The 18736-nt window shown below is 46.3% G+C and overlaps 2 protein-coding genes across 4 annotated transcripts in view; both read right to left on the bottom strand.

Moving 5' to 3' along the window:
- Window positions 1-1773: 1773 nt before the first annotated feature.
- Window positions 1774-7612, bottom strand: IMPDH2 (inosine monophosphate dehydrogenase 2). 2 transcript variants are annotated; one of them, XM_020998970.2, is made up of 15 exons: window positions 7391-7612; window positions 6716-6764; window positions 6473-6574; window positions 6316-6390; window positions 5807-6013; window positions 5310-5397; window positions 5017-5216; window positions 4824-4914; window positions 4471-4566; window positions 3992-4063; window positions 3093-3236; window positions 2654-2798; window positions 2152-2295; window positions 1961-2044; window positions 1774-1870 (listed from the first exon to the last, which is right to left on the bottom strand). In XM_020998970.2, the coding sequence occupies exons 1-15, from the start codon at window positions 7486-7488 to the stop codon at window positions 1849-1851; spliced, it is 1617 nt and encodes a 538-aa protein (XP_020854629.1). In that variant the 5' UTR covers window positions 7489-7612; the 3' UTR covers window positions 1774-1848. The 2 variants fall into 2 exon arrangements, with proteins under 2 accessions (XP_020854629.1, XP_020854630.1); XM_020998971.2 differs by lacking the exon at window positions 3992-4063.
- A 2204-nt stretch (window positions 7613-9816) lies between these two features.
- QRICH1 (glutamine rich 1) overlaps window positions 9817-18736 on the bottom strand; it is a 79691-nt gene continuing 70771 nt past the window's right edge. For both annotated transcript variants that reach the window (XM_020998969.2, XM_020998968.2), the window contains exons 4-10: window positions 17705-17882; window positions 16104-16258; window positions 14181-14295; window positions 12447-12555; window positions 11885-12036; window positions 11343-11433; window positions 9817-10787 (exon numbers count right to left, since the gene is read on the bottom strand). In XM_020998969.2, the coding sequence (XP_020854628.1) occupies window positions 10595-10787; window positions 11343-11433; window positions 11885-12036; window positions 12447-12555; window positions 14181-14295; window positions 16104-16258; window positions 17705-17882 (993 nt within the window). In that variant the 3' untranslated portion in view covers window positions 9817-10594. The remainder of the gene's footprint in view (window positions 10788-11342; window positions 11434-11884; window positions 12037-12446; window positions 12556-14180; window positions 14296-16103; window positions 16259-17704; window positions 17883-18736) is intronic.

Genomic DNA, 18736 nt, shown 5'->3' with positions numbered 1-18736 from the left:
CTAACCTATGAGTGAAATTGAGCATTTTCTTCCATTATGAATATAAGCAACAAAACACGAGTCTTTAGAAAGGGTCCCACACACAAAAAGGCAAAGAACACCTGCTCTGAAGTTTAGAGACTTGGGACCGCAGGCTGGCAGGCAGCAGAGAAGGAACCAGCAAGGAGAGATCACAGCTGAGTGTGTGAGTGAATGTCTCTTATGCATACACAGATGGAACTACTAGGTAAGCAGACTCTGCCAGTGCCACTTGACACCTTTTGTGCAATTTGGAGACACTGTCTAAAGTTCTGCTCAGGTCACACGGCCAGTGTGTTAAAGGATTCGAACCCAGGTCTTCTTGGCCACTATGCAGTTTACCTATGGGACAGCAGCAGAAGCCAAGCTGGAAACCCTGTAAGACCTAGGCTAGCTTGTGAGACCACAAGTCCAGTGACAGATTCCCTTCATAGACTAGAAGCAGCAGTGGTGTAGACATGGAAGGGTGCCACTAAAGGGAACAACACTGCCGCTCAGCACAGACGGTGGTGAAGCCTGTGCTGGTGTTTTGCGTCAGGTCTGGCTGCCTTTCTTCTGGGGAAAGCCCCGAATCTTGGCAGCACAACCTGGTGCCCTTCTTCCCTAGCCAGGCTTATCTCCTGCTGCACCTTTCCTTTGGGTTCTTATGTTCCAAGCTCAGTATCCCTGCTGCTCCCTAAATGCAGCACGCCCACCACTCCATTCCTAGGATTCTTTTCTTTATGCTGTTGTTGTTTTAGGCAATGGGGTTAAGTGACCTGCCCAGGGTCACACAGCTAGTAAGTGTTGTGTCTGAGGCCAGATTTGAACTCAGGATCTCCTGAATCCAGGGCCAGTGCTCTATCCACTGTGCCACCTCACTGCCCCTATTCCTAGGATTCTTTAAGGCCCAATACCTCCTGTTCTCATTCTTCTAAATGACGCTCAAAGCACTGCCTCCTTCTACCTCTGGGCTGCCAAGACCTTCTTGTGGCCTGGCTTAGCACTCTCCACCTTCCTGTTTCGCGTCATCCCTCTGGCGGAGGGCTGGTCCTATCCCATCCTCTTGTGTGCCCCCGGCACTCTGCTGTCAGTGCCTGTGTGACAGCCACATAAAATGGACACTTTGGGTCCCATTTCTTGGTGGCCTGCTTGTCAGTTTCTGAATAACAGCAAGTTAGTTGATTAGTCTAGGTGAAGACACCCCTGATGAGGGGGAGTTAACCGCCTGTAGTGCACTCTACTTCTGGATAGTTCTTAACGGTTTGGCACTTTTAATTTATATGGGAGCTGAAATCTGCATCCTTCCCCCATGGTTCCTGGTCCTACCCTCAACAACCAAACAGCACAAGTAGAATCCCCATTTACCCCATAATCTGACAATTACAAAGACCCTGATCAAGCCTGGCACCTTCTCCTTCAGGGTAAACATGGTCAATTCCTTCAATGGATGTACATCTATCCTCTTTACATTTGCTGTCCTGCCTGGTTTCAGTTCCATGAAAAGATACCCCATGGTGCCCCCCATTTCCTGCCTCCTTGTATATTGTCTTCCCCTTTAGACTGGAGGTTCCTTGAGGGCAGGGCCATCTTTTGATGTGCTTAATAAATGTTTAGTGGACACTGGATTTACATATAGCAGCCTTCTTCCCAGAATGACTGGGTTGGCAGAGGCACAGAGTGAAATCCCAGAGATGAGATGGCAGAAACTGCCCTGTGTTAGCCTACTCCCTACCCCCTTCTTTCCCTTCACCCTACATGACAAAGGCCAGAGACCACTATATCCAGCTTTTTATTGAAAAACCTAGAGAGGGAGAGGTGAGAGGCAGTAAAAGCAAACAAGGCCACTTCTCAGAAGAGCCGCTTCTCATACCTGTGGGGCAAGAAGAAAAGACTACGTAAAAACAGTAGAATGTAGCTGTAATGGTCCAAGAAAGAGGCAGATGGGATGTGGGACACTTACGAATGGAGTCCATGGACACCCCCTTCCACCTGAGCAGATGACGTCCTCTTCTCAAACTTCAGCTCCCCTGAGTACATCATGGCTCTGAAGAAGAAGGGTGCCAGTGAGCATGGGCCAGCTCTGTGCTCTCCCCGACCCCAAGCCTGGGGGCACAGCCCTGCCCCAGAGGCTCCAAAGCCCATCCTTCTTACCTGACTTGAGTTAGACTCTTGGCGCCAATATCTTGGCAGGAGTGCTGGATGCCAGCAATCAAGTAGGGAACAAACTTGTGGATGGACCCTTTGTCTTGCACAGCCCCAGACACCCCTTGAGCCACTTTGATTTTGTCTGCTTCACTGTGGGTGAGAAGAAGGCAGAGCTAGAAGGGTCCACCCACCTACCCCACAGCACAGCTGTGGGCTGAAAAGCCTGGAAGCGGGCACAGGACTCTTCCTTGCCCTCCCATCTTCTAAAGAAGCAAACTGAGGGACTGGCCAAAAGCCACAGGAAAAGCAAACTCAGAAACTGCTTCTTCGTTTCACACCAACTTCCTTTCTCTCAAAGAAAACAAACATTCTCCATCGAAACCCTGAGGGATGGACACCAGGCACTGGCCACCAGGAAGGTGTAAAACAGCAGCTTTCCAGGAACAGTTTTGGCCCAGAAAGCCCTTTCCTCAGCACCAGAGTGGAGCTGGCCATTAGCCTCCCTCACCTGAAGTAACGGTTCTGGCTGCCGAGGTTCTTGTCCATGGCATCGAGGGAGCCCATCCCCCGGTATTTCTTTAGCCGGATCCCATCAGAGAAGAAGTACTCGCCTGGGGCCTCTGTGGTGGCCGCCAACAGAGATCCCATCATCACTGTAGGGAGAGATAGCCTCTTCTCAGCAAGCCCCTTCAACTTCCTGTCCCCATGGCACATACAGCCTCCATGTGTACAGGGAGGGTGGGTTCTCTATGGGCCATGTGGCTGGAGGCCTAACCCATGCCCTTTCTCAGTATCTTCCTGCCAGTCTGCTGCACACAGGATTTAAAGCAGGAAAGAACTTTAGAGATAATCTGGTCAAAAGAGAGACTGGGATTTACATTTACAGAAGAAAGAGCTGGGATTTTAAGCCCAAGGCACTTTTTACTTCAGACCCAGGGGGTGCTTACCTGTGGAAGCTCCAAGGGCAAGAGCTTTGGCAATGTGGCCCACGTTTTGGATGCCGCCATCTGCAATGACAGGGACACCAAAGCGCCGTGCATATTCTGAGACCTTGTATACAGCTGTTGCCTGAGGCCGCCCACATGCCAGCACTAAGAGAAGACAGAGAAAACAGGGTCAGTTCAGTTGAGTATATCTGTCGGAACAGCATCCCAGCAGTCAGACTCAAGTTACTCCAAGTGCCCTTGGCTAGGCCTTCATTAAGACTGGGGCAGTGGAGCTGGGGTGATCTCCTCAATAAGGAGTAGGTACTCACTATACTCTCCTATGACAGAGACTGGAAAATGAAAGAGGCTTGTGAGTGAAGTCCTAGTCTTGCCCTTCCTATCAGGTCCCCAACCCCGGGTCCCACCAGGCTCTGGTTATAGGGTGGCCATGGGCACAGGAGACACTGTGCAGGTTAGTGGTCACGCAGCAGGCAACAGCTTCAGCTACACAACCCTCCCTCTGAAGCCAGCTCTACCCACACCTGGGCAAGTTGGCAGCTTAGCCAGGGTTTGTAGGAATGAAGGAAGGGAGGGAGGGATGGAAGGATCCTGTTCCTACCTAGTCACTGGAAGTAACTCTAAGAAGGGTAGGGACCTAAGTCAAACCTCAGATGATGGTGGTTCTGGAGGAGTTACCAGTAAGTCCCTCTCTTTTAGACAGGGGCGCACAGCAGAGGGGGAAGGGGCCTAGGGGCTCCATCTAAGGGCAGCCCAAGGCAGATTTCCTGCCTATCAATGAGTCCCCCTCCCCCACACACACACTGTCAGCGCCACAAACCCAGGGAGCTACAGCTACAAAGTCAACCAAGCAGCCGGGCAGTGGTCAGCCAGGGGGCCTGGGCCGGCCAGGCCGGACTTACTATAGGTGCCCGTGACAGTAGAAGGGCATTTAGGGCTGTGGGACTTTATGTCTGGAGGGATCTTGGGAGCCACTAAACAAAACAAACAGACCAGAGTTTAGAGAGAGAAGAGCAGAGCTGAGCAAAGGTGAGCAGGAGCGAAACCAGGCCTGGCAGGGAGCAGAGTCAGAAGGATGAATGTGTTACTCGGGCAGAGGAAGCTGCTAGATATACCCAGGGACATGGCCAATGGGAGACCATTGCAAAGGCCTGCCCCAGTTCCCATCCCTTTCTAGAATCCCCCTTGCCTTAAGTGGGACTTCAAGCCCCTGACATTCCAGGCCTCAGCCACGCAGAAAGAAGCTGGGCAAAGGAGACCTTAGGAACCTGTTTGGCTGTCTGAAGCCAGCTGAGTGGGGACTCCTTGAGGAAACCATTCCTAGAGAAATCCCATTGCTGCCCTGGGGATGTTGGGGCACCACAAAAAGCCCTGCTCTCACCTTCCTGTGTGATGCAGATGGAGCCACTGCCCATGCCAACCCTCAGGGCGTCCACTCCAGCATCAATGAGGTTTTTTGCCTGTGCAGCTGTTACCACTGTAGGGGAGAGATAAAATGCCTCAAAGGGGTGCTCCCCTCGGCCCCCATGGAGACTTCAGGGAAAGGACCCCAACAAGCCTATTCAAGCAGGCCTATGATTCACCCAGAGCCCCAGGAGTGGAAAGAATCTGGCCCCTGAGGAGGCCCAAATCACTAGGGCTCCCAGCACTGAGTTGGGGTGGAGAGATGGGGGCAGTGGGGAAGAGGAGAAGATTAGCTCCCAGAATGTTGACTGCTGCTCCACCCAGCCTCACCATTGCCACCGATAACCTGGAGGTTGTTGTATTTCTCCTTGATATACTTGATCATGTTAATTTGGAAAATGGAGTTTCCTTGGGAAGAGTCCTAGGATGGGGAGGGAGAATCGATACAGTTAACCCTGGCAACTGCAACAGACAAGCCAGTACGTGGCTGGCACCATTTCCTCCCACTCGTTTCCGTGCTCACCAGCACAACCACATCAACACCGGCCTGGGCCAACAAGTCAAGCCGATACTTGTCGTCCTCATGGGTACCGATGGCTGCCCCACACAACAGCTGCTTCTTGGTGTCCTTGGATGCCAGAGGGTAGTCCCGATTCTTCTTCAGGTCCGTGCGGGCAATGATAGCTACTAGTTCGTCATCCTCATTCACAATGGGTAGCTTCCCTGGGGAGCAGTGGAAGTGACACAGGTAAGGGACAATTGGAGTCTCACCACGCATCCCTTTTATATCACCCACGTGCCCCACCCCATCCTTACCTTTCTTGCTCCGCTGCAAGATTTCATTAGCCTCCTTCAGTGTGACTCCTGCAGGAGCCACCACCAGATCCTCCCGCCTGGTCATGATCTGATGAAACAGACACTGATCTTGGACACCCAGCAGACGGGAGTCTCTTGACCTTTCCTATCTTCCAGGGACCTCCTAGTTGATAATCCTCACTATACTGAGAAACCCAGAGTAACAGAGAGATCCCATTTCTCTAGTACTTTAAAAATTACAATTCTCTCTGGTAGGAATTGTTATATCCATTTTACACAGGAAGTAACAGAGATTCAGAGATTAAGATGACTTGCCCAGAGATGCATAACTAGAAAGTAACAAACATCAGGACTTCAACCTACATTTTTCCAGACCTGACTTTAAAAACTAGCAGCCCTCCCCACACAAGAATGTGACCATGCCTAGTCTGCTCCTGGTGATAGGGCCACAGAAATCTACACAAAGTCCAGTTCTTGCCCAAGGGGCAGCAGCAAACCTCGCCCAGGAAACGGTCATGTTCCTCTTCTTTGAGAAAGTCAATGTCACGAGAGGAAATGATGCCCACTAGGCGGCTGCCCATCTTGCCATTGTCCGTGATTGGGATTCCACAGAAGCCATGCCTTGCCTTGGCTTCAAACACATCTCTGACTCGATCTTTGGGGCTCAGGACCACAGGGTCAGTGATGAAGCCCTGCTCGTATTTCTAGAAGAAAGACACAAGACCAGATGTTGAAAATGGGAAATCTCCTCACGTGCCCAGATGTTAAGTCACAAACTATCTTTTTCCCCCCTCCATAGCTGGAGTGACCAAAATCAGAAAAAATCCTAAGCCTCAGCCAGTGAACTTTATTAGCTTTCTCTGTGCAGTAGCCAGCATCTCTCTCTGTGATACCCAGTATCTTTCTCCTGCACTGACAGACTGCGTATATGTGCGCAGTATCCATGCATTTAAAAAAAAAACTTTTTTTTAGGTCCACCTCTGATCAAGAGTCCTGCCAAACTGACCTTCACTTTGCGTACTTCATTAGCCTGGAATTCTGGGGTGCAGTTGTGATGGATAAAGCCAATACCTCCTGTCAGCTGTTGATAAACAGAAAGAAAAATCAGTTTGGATACTCTGCACCCACCTTATTCACTATTTCTTTGCCTTCAGAAGACTTACCGCCATGGCTATAGCCATCCCAGCCTCAGTGACTGTGTCCATTGGGGATGAAACTAGTGGGGTCTTCAAGGTTATCTTCTTGGTAAGTGCTGAAGTTAGGTCCTGAGGACAGAAGTAGGCCTGGTCAATATGGAGAGAAGCAGTCTAGCCTAACAGAAGTTGGTGCCCTCCCCAAATGAGTTCCATTGTGAGCTGCTCTATCCCCACCTCACCCACAACATAGTGGTTTGGGGTCCTACTTACTACTTGGTCTGCTGTGAAGTCTATGTAGCCCGGGAGGATGAGGAAGTCACTGTAAAGAGGGATCAGCCAAAGGGACAAGTGAGGGGAAGATTTCAACCTTGGCCCCTCTCCCTAAGTGACGGGTCTCAGGGATGAACTCGAATAAATTCTTCTCTTCCCCTCCCAAAGTGGTCCTCCATGACCTGGGTTAGATTCCCTACCCTCTCCCTATCTCCAGTACCCAAACTGTTCTGCTGTCCCTTTCCTCTGAAGTCATCAGAGCTGGCCCAGGGCTGGCGAGTGACAGCTCCATGTGCCCGGGGGAAGGGATATTTTGGGCCTGAAATTCCAGCCACTGGCTCCTTCCCTCCCAGCCCTGCACAGGAGAGAACACCGCCCCGAGGGCCCCCCCCCCCGGCTCGTGGTCCAGCTTCCGGACTCTGACGTCTTCATACTCCCCCCATACACACACCCACCAAGGGTCACGCCCAAGGCTTCCCAAAGGGGACCCGCCTCCTCTCGGACCCCTTAGTGAACTTGAAAGGATCGCCCCCGGCCCCCCTCTGGGAGGTCGGGATCCCAGCGCCATCACGAGGGGCCCCCGCCCTGCCGCCCCTGCTACGCCGGGACCCTGTCCCGTCCTCTCCTCACCCCTTCCCCCCTCCCCAGAAAGTCGCGCCCGAACCCCTCCCTCACTTGTACGTGAGCCCATCTCCGCAGTTGAAGAGTTGCTGCGCCGTGAGCCCATCGTCTGGAACGTAACAAGTGCCGCCGCTGATGAGATAGTCCGCCATGGCGGGGACGGGACGGGGAGGGGGGAAGAGGAGGAGGTGGACCGGGCTGGCGGGAGACTAGCAGATAGCCGCGTGGACTCGATGCTTCTCCCGCAGAGGCCAAAAGAGGCTCGGCGGCGCCAATATAAACCCGCCCGCTGCGTCACGGCGCAGGAGCGCGAGGCGTGCCCGCGGCGTCATGGCATCGCGCGCGCACGCGCGCGCTTGCGTCGGGGGCAAAGAGAATGGTGGCGTCCTGCTGCGCACGCCCCGCCCCAACGAAGAGGGTGGGGCGTGCGAAGGCCGGCTACGATCGGGATGGCGCTTGCGCAGAAGATACACGCTCCCAACAAGGGGAAGGGAGGGTGGTTCTTGAATCCAGAGCGTCAGTCTGAGGAGGTTTCCCCGGCGGAACTCTCGTCGTGAACGTCACGTGCTGTGGAATCTAAGGCGGAGCTTGGGGCTGGCAGTGAGTAAAATTAGTCGTGCCCTCTATCCCTTGGCCTCAGGTGTTCTATCCACGGAAAGACGCTCAAACCGGGTTGAAATCCTGGCCCTGCCCGTTGCGTGGTGACCTTGGGGCACTAAACTCTCTGCGCCTTAGTTTCCTCAGCTGTAAAAAGGGACTGGATTAGAACCTCCAGATAACTAGTCCAGCTCTGCTGGAGGCTCTGGGGTTGTTAATCCCCTATAGCCACTCACGTCCCGTCCTCGGAGCAACTCTTCCTGTCTCATTTGTTATCCGGTCCCCTCGTCTCCCTCATTCCCTAATGTAGCTGTCAAAATCCCAGCCTTTAAAAGAAAATTACCATTCCTTATATTTACAGGTACTGTGGTCACACAGGGCCACAGGGCCCTGCTACGACAAGAAATAATCTGATGAGCAAATTCATAAGTTGCTTGCTTGGCATTTCTGCTCACAATAGCCTAGGAACCAGGAACTAGGAAGAATAGGGCACTCCCTAGAGTTTGTTAAAATGTTTGTCCCTGACTGAGCATGAGGGGGGTTAACTTTTGGGGTGTTTAAATCAGTGGCATAAGGAGCTGGGGAAGTCAAGATCTTCAGGTGGCTCAGTGAATAGTGAGGTGGACACAGACCCAGGAAGACCTGAGTTCAAATGTGGCTTGTGACACCAGCTGTGACCAGGATGAGTCCCTTAATCTGGCTGCCTCAGTGTCCCCATCTTTAAAATGAAGATGATAGCAGTTACACCTTAAGAGTTGTTGTGAGAATAAAATGAGATATCCGTAAAGCACTTTGCAAACCTGAGAGCGATATATAAATATTAGCTATTATTAACATAACTGCTTCCCACTACCTAGCTCAAAAGCCAACTTCCAGTGTGTAAATATTTACAAATCTAACCATAGAAGTCAGGATAGGGCTGTGTAGCTCTAGATACAAAGTACTATTCGTGAAGCAATACCGTTTGTTCAGCCTTAAAAATAAAGCAAAATGAGGGCAACGTTAGAGGCCAAATAAAACTGTGGTCATTTATGAACAGAAGTGTAAGAAAGATGTTTATAGGTGTCAAGAAACAGAAACATCAAAAATAAAAGGCTATGGTTACTCTCTCTGTGAGCTGAAGTTCACTGTCTTATATGATGCCAGGGAGATGTCCTATTCACATGGATGTGTTGAGAGCAGGCAGGTGAGGCCACATCATCCATACAGAGGCTGGTCTATTAGGTGACCAAGCAAGATGCCTCTCCAGGATGTGTCATTCTGTTACCATGGACTTTAAGCAGGACACAACTCTTCTCTCTGCCAGACTTCTCATAGCACCTTACAGCTCATTTACAACAGTGGGAGAAGGGAAGGGACCCACTGAATTGGGGGTAGCTTTCTCTTCAGATTAGCATTAAGGAAACTTGTTTCCCCAAATGTTTTCAGAAATAATTTATACACCTTAGGAGAGTCAGAAATAATCCTAAAACAAATCTGAGAACTCTTAAAGTACTCACACAGTGCTTAGTAGCACTGAAGGAGGTACTTTCCCTCCCAGTGCATTTAATCCTAGACCTAGGCTACCTTCCAGCCCTGACATTCTCTGACTTGGAGAACTCTGGACTTGGGGTCAAGAGACTTGGATTTTAGTCCCACATCTGCCACTGGGTAATCCTGGTTAAATTAACTTCAGTCTCTTTAGGCCTCAATAAAACCATCAGGTAGGAATAGATGCTATCTCAGGTCCAAAATTCTGTGACCTTTCCTTCAGAAATAACTACTGGAGAGGAGTGGAGTTCTCTCTCTACTAAATGGCAAACCAACAGCAATTAAAACCACCCTAACCCTGTCCCCCATTTTTTGCTCTCCCTTCCCAAATAAAGACGCAGTGTTCAATAGCATGTTGAAAAGACGTGCTTGTCATTCTTAATAAACAACTAGAGTAAGAATACATAAGAGAAACAGTGTTGTATCTTTATATGATACACAAGTGTATGTTACAAGAATTCCATCAGGCACATGTGCCTCAAGTTTTAAGGCCTCAATGTTAGGCCCAAAAAAAAAAAAGCATGGTAAAGTTTTTACTTTAACATCTAAAATGTCATTTGTCTTAAAGGGGCTGAATAGAAATTGTCTCTAATAAATCATAATTGAAGTTCTCTCCCCTTAGTTTTCTTCCATTAAGATGCCAAGTTAATGTCTGAGCACAAAGAAAGAAAAAGAACATGGCTACACCAGCGACAGGCAAGGCCAGCCAGGCCCCTGGGGAAGGCAAGCATGGCAGGCACCCCAGGGCAGGAAGGGGGATCCATCATAATTTCTGTTCTCTCTGGAGGTGAGGAAGGGGTCATATTTTCTCCTCTGCAGTCCAGGCCCCTTCCCCAGGCCCCAGCAAAAAGAAAAATAAAAGTCAGCCAGCAACTTTCCAGGGTGTCCAATTTTCTTAGAAACATATTGCTCCGGCAGGCACAACAGTCTGTCACTGTTTATGATGATGCACGGTGGGTAGGTTTTACTTTTATATTTTCTTTTCAACAGAAGCAGCCTAAAAGGGCTTCATAACTATACCAATTAAAAAAAAAAGAAAAGAAAAGAAAAGAAAAACTGAGGCCTCTTCTTTAGTGTGAAAGTCTGTACAGTTTTCCCTCGTTTCTCCCCATCTTGGTTGAAAGGAGATGCTCAGTGCATGTTACTGGCATTTGCCACAGCAATAGCTTCCTGAATTTCTCGTATCACCAGGATCCGGGTAAGCATCTGTTCCATTTGCTCTCTGTTGATGGGTTGGACTGAATACCAGATTGGGCTGTTGGGTGCCACCACTGGCTCAGGTGTTAGGTAAAATGTGTCATTTCGGCCTTTCACACTCTGGGGACTGAAGAAAAGGGAAAAATATTAAGGCTAAACCAGACCTTCACCCCTGAACCTGACAACTGACTCCCCCAAACTGTTTTTCTCTTGGATTCCCTTCAATGAGCACAGAGCTCTAGATACCCCATGGGATTCCTCACTCTCTGGGAAAAAGGAGAGCAAAAAGTAATGAATGGCACAATGGCAGAAATAAGCAGAAATACTGTACTTCATATACTACTAAAGTGCATCAGAAAACATGTTCTCTGACAGATTTTTTTTAATATATCCATCAGCTTGGATTTTTTTCCCCTCTTCTTTTTCTTTTTAAGATATTTTGTCCTAAAGAATGGCTCTCCAGAAAGGGGAAGGACATGGAGGAGAAATCTAGGTGGTATAAAAAAAATGTCACCAATAAAAATCTACTTAAAAAATGGAAATGTTTTATCTTTGTGTTATTTAATGTTTAACTTTACAGTGTTCGGGAAGATCTGAAACTTCCTTAATACCTCAGCCATGAGAATTCCTTTCCCCAGGGATCAAATTCTCCCCTCCCAACAAACAGAGAAAGAAGCCTCACCATTTGAAGAGGTAGAAATCATAGAGTTTTATGGGGCACCTCAGTGGATTCTCTGGATTCTCAGTCTGCTCAGCATACATATCATCTGTAACTACAGAACCCACCCCCACAACATATATTGTGTCAGACTGCTCCTCTGCAGGTCTGGCTAAAACACAGCTCGAGAGAAAGACACAGACAACTCCAGATCCCATGCACACCCACACCTCGGATCAGTGAGCCAGAAGGCATCTCTTTTCACCATTTAGGAAGAAACATGGAGCTCACACTGCCTTCTCTGGAACTCTTGCTTTTTTGCAAGGATAAAATTAGAGCTTCTCACCTGGCTGGGCAGAAGTGGGTTTAAGGATTACAGGATCTGACAAGGACCAATTTTCAGTTGCTACCTGCAGTAGATCAGCAAAATGGGGGATAGAGGGTGGAGGGATGGTGGACAACCAGAGTAGGTTGGTTATTTTCTGCCTAGTCATCCCAGACTAAGTCCTGTCTCAGCACCACAGGAGATACGGTCTGCTACTACCCAAAAGGCTGACCCCCCCTACCTTTCTGGCCAGTCTGGTGTATGCCCAGCGCCTTCAGGTACCGGATACTCGTGCTCTTGTCCTTGGGGTTTGAAGGGTTCTTCTTTGTCTGTCGTAACACTTTGGAAAAGGCCAGTTTCATGTGCTGGTCCACTGTTTTCAACAGAAAGTACCTAAATCATACAGTAGGGAGATATTTAAATGAAGACACACCCATGAGAAGGAGGTAGGAAGGACAATTTTACTCACCCACTGATCACAAGTAGAGAAGTTTCTGAGGTCAGACAAAAAAACTTTAAAAGATGCTGGGGAACCTAAACAGCTATACGGGCAGATTATGGCTCACCACCCTGGGGCACACAGAAACTTGGGTTCTAAGAAAAAATAAACAACTTCAGAAACAAATTCGGTTCCTCTCAGATCCTGACCTAGGCTGATCAGTATCTTGCATCTTTCTCTTGAGTGTTAGGCGGTGAGGCAGAAAGAAAACCTTGCCTAATAAGCATTAACACCCCGTTCTTCGTGTCTCCGTAAATGCAATTACTACTCATTATATAGGCTCCCATTCTCCAAAAACACTTACTTTGTGTTAAAAAACATGAGTGTAGTGAGGAGCGTGGAGGGGGAGTGAGCCCCCAGTTGCTTACACTCCCACAGCATCTCCTCTGTCACACGGCTGGGTAGGACATAACCTACAATAAGAGAGTATTGTCATAACATGGATATGGGAGGTGTGTCAAAGAGACGCACGGAACAATCTGTGTCAATAGGAGAGAACAAAGTGGAAGAAATGGAACGCATAGTATTAAAGATCATGGAGTGTGACAGCATTCCCAACTTCAGCTCAAGACTTTCTATTCCCTTTAAGCTGTCTTCAGGTTTCATATCTACAGCCCTAAAAAAACTCCTTGGTGCATCAGAGAGCACACATATTAAGTGATAAAAGGGGGATTAGTTCACACTAGTTTGGACTACTAACTCCCACATTTCTAGGCCAAGGCAGAGATGACCCACTCAGCTCAACTACCTTTTGTAATAGTGCTGAGCACAAAGAGGTACTTGCCCTGGGCTTGTAGAAAGGAAGCTCCATAAGTGGTCAGAGCTACCTGGGACTATCTTTCTGTGGCAGTAGTTCTAGTCTATTTTAGATGCCCTTTTCACATAACAGAATCCTTAGACTTCTAAGTATTCTTTTCCCAATGCGTTGGCCTCTAGAGACCACTGGCCAGCTGTCTATTCTTGGCATGCCCACTGGACAGTGAACAACTACAAATTGAGGGCTCAGGGCCAAGACACTGACTTAAGCTTGTGTCATAATTAGGAGCTGGGTGTATACTCTCACCTAACTAGTTCAGCAGATGGGGCACACTCACTAGAGTAGATGAAGACACACATATTCTCTATACAGTTTGGCTTTTCTCTGAATCTATTACCAGAAGAAAAAAAAAAGAGTACATTTAGTGGGCCTGGGAGAATGGAATTAACTCCATCATTTTTCCAGAAAGGACTAGAAAGTACACAATGAGATGGCAAACAGAGTAAAAGGGCTTCAGCATGTGGAAGGTCCCTGAGGAAAGGTAGGATGTGCCTGAAGATATTTCTGAGTACACTTCTTCCCATATGCTCTCTCGTGCCAGCCACTTTCCTTTACCCAATCCATTCCTGAAGTAATTTTGTCATTTAGTCGTATCACCATGCTTGCTGATTTCACATCAACCAAAGCAGAACTTATCAGTTTAATAGGACTCATATCTGGAAGGGACATTAGACAACAGATACTCTTAACACTCTCACTTATGAGATGAAGAAAATGATGACCTATACAGGGGAACTGATTTACCTAAGGTTATATAAGTAGGACAGCAAGGTTTCAAACCCAAGACCAGTGATGCCAAAATGAATAAAAAACAAGTAATATGCAAAAAGCAGGCAAAGAACCTGACATATGTTCATCTTATTTGAGTATTACCACACCATGACTGCTGTCTTAAAATATTCCATAATTCTCTTAAACATGGTAAACCACATGAAAAAGCTTGAGAATTGAAATGTTTTACACTGGCATCCCCACACATTTTGTGTTTCCCACAGGTTTTCATGGGACAAAATTGAGGAGGATTTTACTAACTTCTAAGTTCTCTTCCTACATGGGTGATGGAGGTATTAATGCAAAATACCCCAACAGGGAAAGGGAAAGACTGTCAATAATTCAGATAAAGATCATCTTGGTCCTAAAACACCCATGTTTTGTTTTCTCTCTTCAGGAACTCAAGACAGTGCCAGGAAACAAATCACTTAGGCCAGGAGGATAACTCACCGAGAGATGTGACTCGAGGCTGAACATCCTTCAGAACTTCATGAAGCCACTCCGTGAATCGAACATAATAGAGATCTGAAAATATGTCATCTACTCGGCCATTTTCAAAAAGATACTACAAAAGAAACAGGGTCACAGTAGAAACCAGCAATCTTCTAGGTTAGCTTTTTCCAAAGAAGGTGTGTTTACCTCCCAAAAAACACAGTAAGAGAAATATGCCAGACTATAGGCTTCCTCCATGTCCAAGGACATCTCTTGGTCAGTAACTGCTGGAGGCTGCTAGTAGGCACTGAGGCAGAGCAGGGGTGGGGTGGGGATGGAGAACGGAAGGGGACACTCTCCCTACTGTGGGAGTCACTGCTGATGGACAGCAGCATCTGGTGTTATTTCTGCCTTAGCAATATTGTCTGCACGACTTCCATCCCCCTTCCTGCCCATGAATTTTAAGTACCCACATCCTTATTGAGGTAGGATGTATTCTTAGGAGAAGGGGGAGCCCTCCAAAGAGGGGCATCTTTCTTTTGTGATCCTGTCATCCACTTCACTGTTTACTATCTGCAGGAAGCTGAGGGGTTGGCAGTCCAATCTTGCATCCTTCTAATGCAGCCTCTACCATATGACCCTCTGCTCCCTTTTCTGCACTTGCTTTGAATTTTCCCATTAAATGGACATGTTCATAAAAATTTATCTTTCCATCCAAAAAAGACAAGAGGCTTGATAAAACCTCTCAGGAAGGCAAGATAGTCGTTACCCATAAAACACATAAGCTAAACTGTACAGCAGACTAAACAAGGGGCACCTTAGAATTAGCTTTCTATATCCCAGCCAGACTGCTTACTTAACCCTTCTCTAAGCCTAGCCAATTCCTTCTCCTCTCAAAATTTCTTGTACTATTCAATTTTTCAATGGCTTTTCACAATTTTAAATCCTATATTTCTCTAGCAACACCATTCTATTCTTTCAGCGCCATTACCTTCTTTATCCATTATTTCCTTTGATTTTCACAATCACCCCCACGAAGTACATATATGGTAGTTATTATCATGCCCATTTCACAGAAAGAGCATCTCTGTAAAAGCTCAGAAAGATTGAAGAGACTTACTGGACTGCAGCATGAAACAATGGAGTCGCACTGGCTATGTTGGCAGAAGACCTGGGTTCAAATCTCACCTGGTGCTTGCTACCTGAATGACTTTGGGCCAAGTCACATCCCAGCTCTAGAGCTCAGCTTCCTCCTCTGTACCTACCTTAGAGTGATAAAGAGCTACATTCAAGTCTGGCCTCTGAAACATAGTGGCAGCGTGATGCTGGCCAACGCATCTACCCTCAGTACCCCCAGGCAATTCTCTAAGTCCCCTAGACCAATGAAATCAAACCAATGTCCTGTTAAAACAAACAAAAACATGAGAGTTTGGACTAGCTGAATCCTGCAATCCTTTCAGGCTCTAGTTCTATGATCTATATGAATTATCTCATGACCACACAGGTAGATCCCAGATTTCCTGCCTCATTCAGAACTATTTTTACTATACTGAGCTGCATGCCATAAGTTGTGGTGTGCCTAAAATCTGTTTCTGTTTTATGAAACTTATGGTTAAAATTTAGTTCTCCCACTATGCCTAACAAAATGTCATAAATGCACCTAAGATAAAACACATTTCTATAGTACATAGGGTAGTAAGCCGATCAAGCAAAATGTTACACCTTTTTATTAGCTAGTTAAGAAAAAGGCAGATAAGTAGCACAAACTTTGGGTTAAAAATGAACATATCTGACATCACATTACTTTGCTTTCAATGAAAAAAATCAAAGCATTCAGTTTGAACTGAAAACCCCAACCACCCCTATTATTCTACTTTCATGCAAATCCTAGCTGGAATTAAGAGATAAAAACACGACTCTGAGAAGATTTCTGACTCCTACCTTCTGAATACACAGGAAGATATAGTACAGCACATCTGGGTCATACGGTTCACCTTCTCCATTTCGAGCCTCCCGTGTCATTAAGCACAGACCATAATTCAACTCTGCCACAGCTGAGGAGATAAGATCTTCCTGGAACCTCAGTAACTGGCGTCCTGAAAAGGAAGTTACAAAGATTAACAAGTGGACCAGCTGTGCCTGTGCCATTAAAAACCCCTATCACTGAGCCACAGTCAGGACATACAAATTTAAGGTTTCCAGCAGATTCATTGTAACTAGCCATGACCACGTTACTTACTCTTCCTGTTCAATTCCACTCTATTACCAGTAACTTATTGCAGCCGTAGAAGAGAGTTACCATCCCTATCAGAGGCAGGTAGGCAGCACAGTGGATATAGTGCTGGTTCTGGAATCAGGAAGACCCAAGCTAAAATCCAGCCTCAGACACTTAACCAGCTGGGTGACTGGGTAAGTCACTTAACCTCTAACTTAAGTTTCGCAAACTGTAAAATGGGGATAATAATAGCACTGCCCTCTCATGAAGATGAGATGAGATATTTATAAAGTATGGATTAAATGAGATTACATTTGTAAAATGTTAAGCATAGTGACTGACACATAGAAGGTGCTAACAAATCCTTCTTTCCTTCCTCTTATTCCCCCTACCAGAGACTGGCAAAATACTTGCAAGTAAGCCCCAAGTGCCCAATTATACAGATGGTTTTTCCATACAAACCTAAGAGATGAAAGCATAGAGACAGAGAACTTTAGAAAGTTCAGAGGACCATATATGGGCATTAAATGGCAGAGGAATAATTATAGCTAACAACAACATGGTGCTTTAAAGTGAACAAAGCACTTTATAAAACAGTATTTCATTTGAGCTTTATAGCTACCCTGCAGGAGGAATACTATAGATATAATTGTCCCCACTTTGGTGATGTGGTAACTACAGCTCAGAGGAGTTAAGTGACTTGCCCAGTAATCACACAGCTACTAACTGGCAGAGCTTTAAGACTGCAAGTCCAATCCTCTTTCCAATATATTATGCTGCCTGCTGTTAAATATCATTTGGGCCTCTGTTGTGTAGAAACTGCCAACATGAGCCAAGAGTTTCTCTCCCTATCCCACAGGCTCACCCTTACAAGGTTTAACTCCCTCGCTTGGAATAATCTCCCAGGTCTTGACCATTTGCCACAAACTGGACTGATTTGCTGTTCAATCTAACTTTCAATATATACATTTGAGATACATCTGCCAAAGAATACAAAATGTTAAATGATTAAGCATGTAATAATAGCTCATGGGCTCCAAACAAGTGATTAACAGGACAGGAATAAAGTTTTCATGTTTATAAATTCTGTACTACATACAATGCCTCCTGTGATCAATTCCAGGAATTTCTTAAATCATCTAGGAAGTGTACACTTTTTTTGCCCCAAAGAAATAAGTAATATAATTGGACTAATGTGGGATAAAAGAAGGAAAAATAATCTATCCTATAAGATTTGCTTTTGCTGTCATTCCCCAGCCCACCCTCTTACACACCAGGAGTGAAAAGTGAGTTGGCTGTGAAACTATCCAGCCTCAAATACACTTACGGCCAATGGGTGCAAGTCGGTTCTGGGCATCCTTCTCTAGTTCGGCATTCTTAGTCTGAGCCCAACTTTTCCAAACTTCAAGACCTTCTTCTGGCTTCAGAGAATTGGGGAGTAGGAGTTCTGGTGAAGGCTGTGGCTGGGCTTGTGGCTCAACTTCAGCAACTTGGACGGTTTGAGCCTATGACAGATAATTCACAAAGCATCACAATCCAGGGTTCTCTCAAAAATCAAATGAGCTCTGCCACTGAGCTACCCCCCTATATTACCTTGGCTAAGTTCTTTCCCTACTCATCTTGGTTTCCTCATCTATAAGAAGAAGGGGTTGGACTAGATAGATCAGAGGTTTTTAACCTGAGCTCTGCAAACTTGTGGGGGGTTTTGAAAAAATATCTGGTATTATTATTTATATTATCTGGTAACATTATTTCAGTAATTGTTTTCTTTTGTAATCCTAAGTATTTTATTTTATAAAGTTAAAAACATTGTTTTGAGCTGTCCATAGACTATACCAGACTGGCAAAGGGGTTCATGATTAAAAAAAGAAAATTAAGAATATCTGGACTAGGTGATCTCTCTCTCTCTCTCTCTCATTAATCTATTTTATTTTGTTGGGGTTTTTCAATTATTTATGTATTTATTTTGTTTTCAGCATTTGCTTTTATAAGATTTTGAGCTCGAAAATTTCCCCTTCCCTACACTTCTCCCTCCCTCCCCAAAAGACAGCATGCAATTTGATATAGGCTATACACGGTATGATCATATTAAAACATATTTCCACATTAGTCATGTTGTGAAGGAAGAATCAGAACAAAAGAGAAAAATCACAAGAGAGAGAAAACAAAAAAAAAGAGAGAGAGAGAGAGAGGGAGAGCAAATAGTATGCTTCGATCTGCATTCAGACTCCACAGTTCTTTCTATGGATGTGAATAGCATTTTCTATCATAAGTCTTTCGAGACTGTCTTAGATCATTGCATTGCTGAGAAGAGCTAAGTCTAACAAAGTCAGTCATTGTACGATGTTGTTGTTACTGT

The sequence above is a fragment of the Phascolarctos cinereus genome, unplaced genomic scaffold, assembly GCF_003287225.1.
Source record: "Phascolarctos cinereus isolate Bilbo 61053 unplaced genomic scaffold, phaCin_HiC Scaffold_4;HRSCAF=312, whole genome shotgun sequence".
Taxonomy (NCBI): Eukaryota; Metazoa; Chordata; class Mammalia; order Diprotodontia; family Phascolarctidae; genus Phascolarctos; species Phascolarctos cinereus.
The sequence above is the reverse complement of the archived record's forward strand: the minus strand, read 5'-3'. Positions and strand labels throughout refer to the sequence as shown.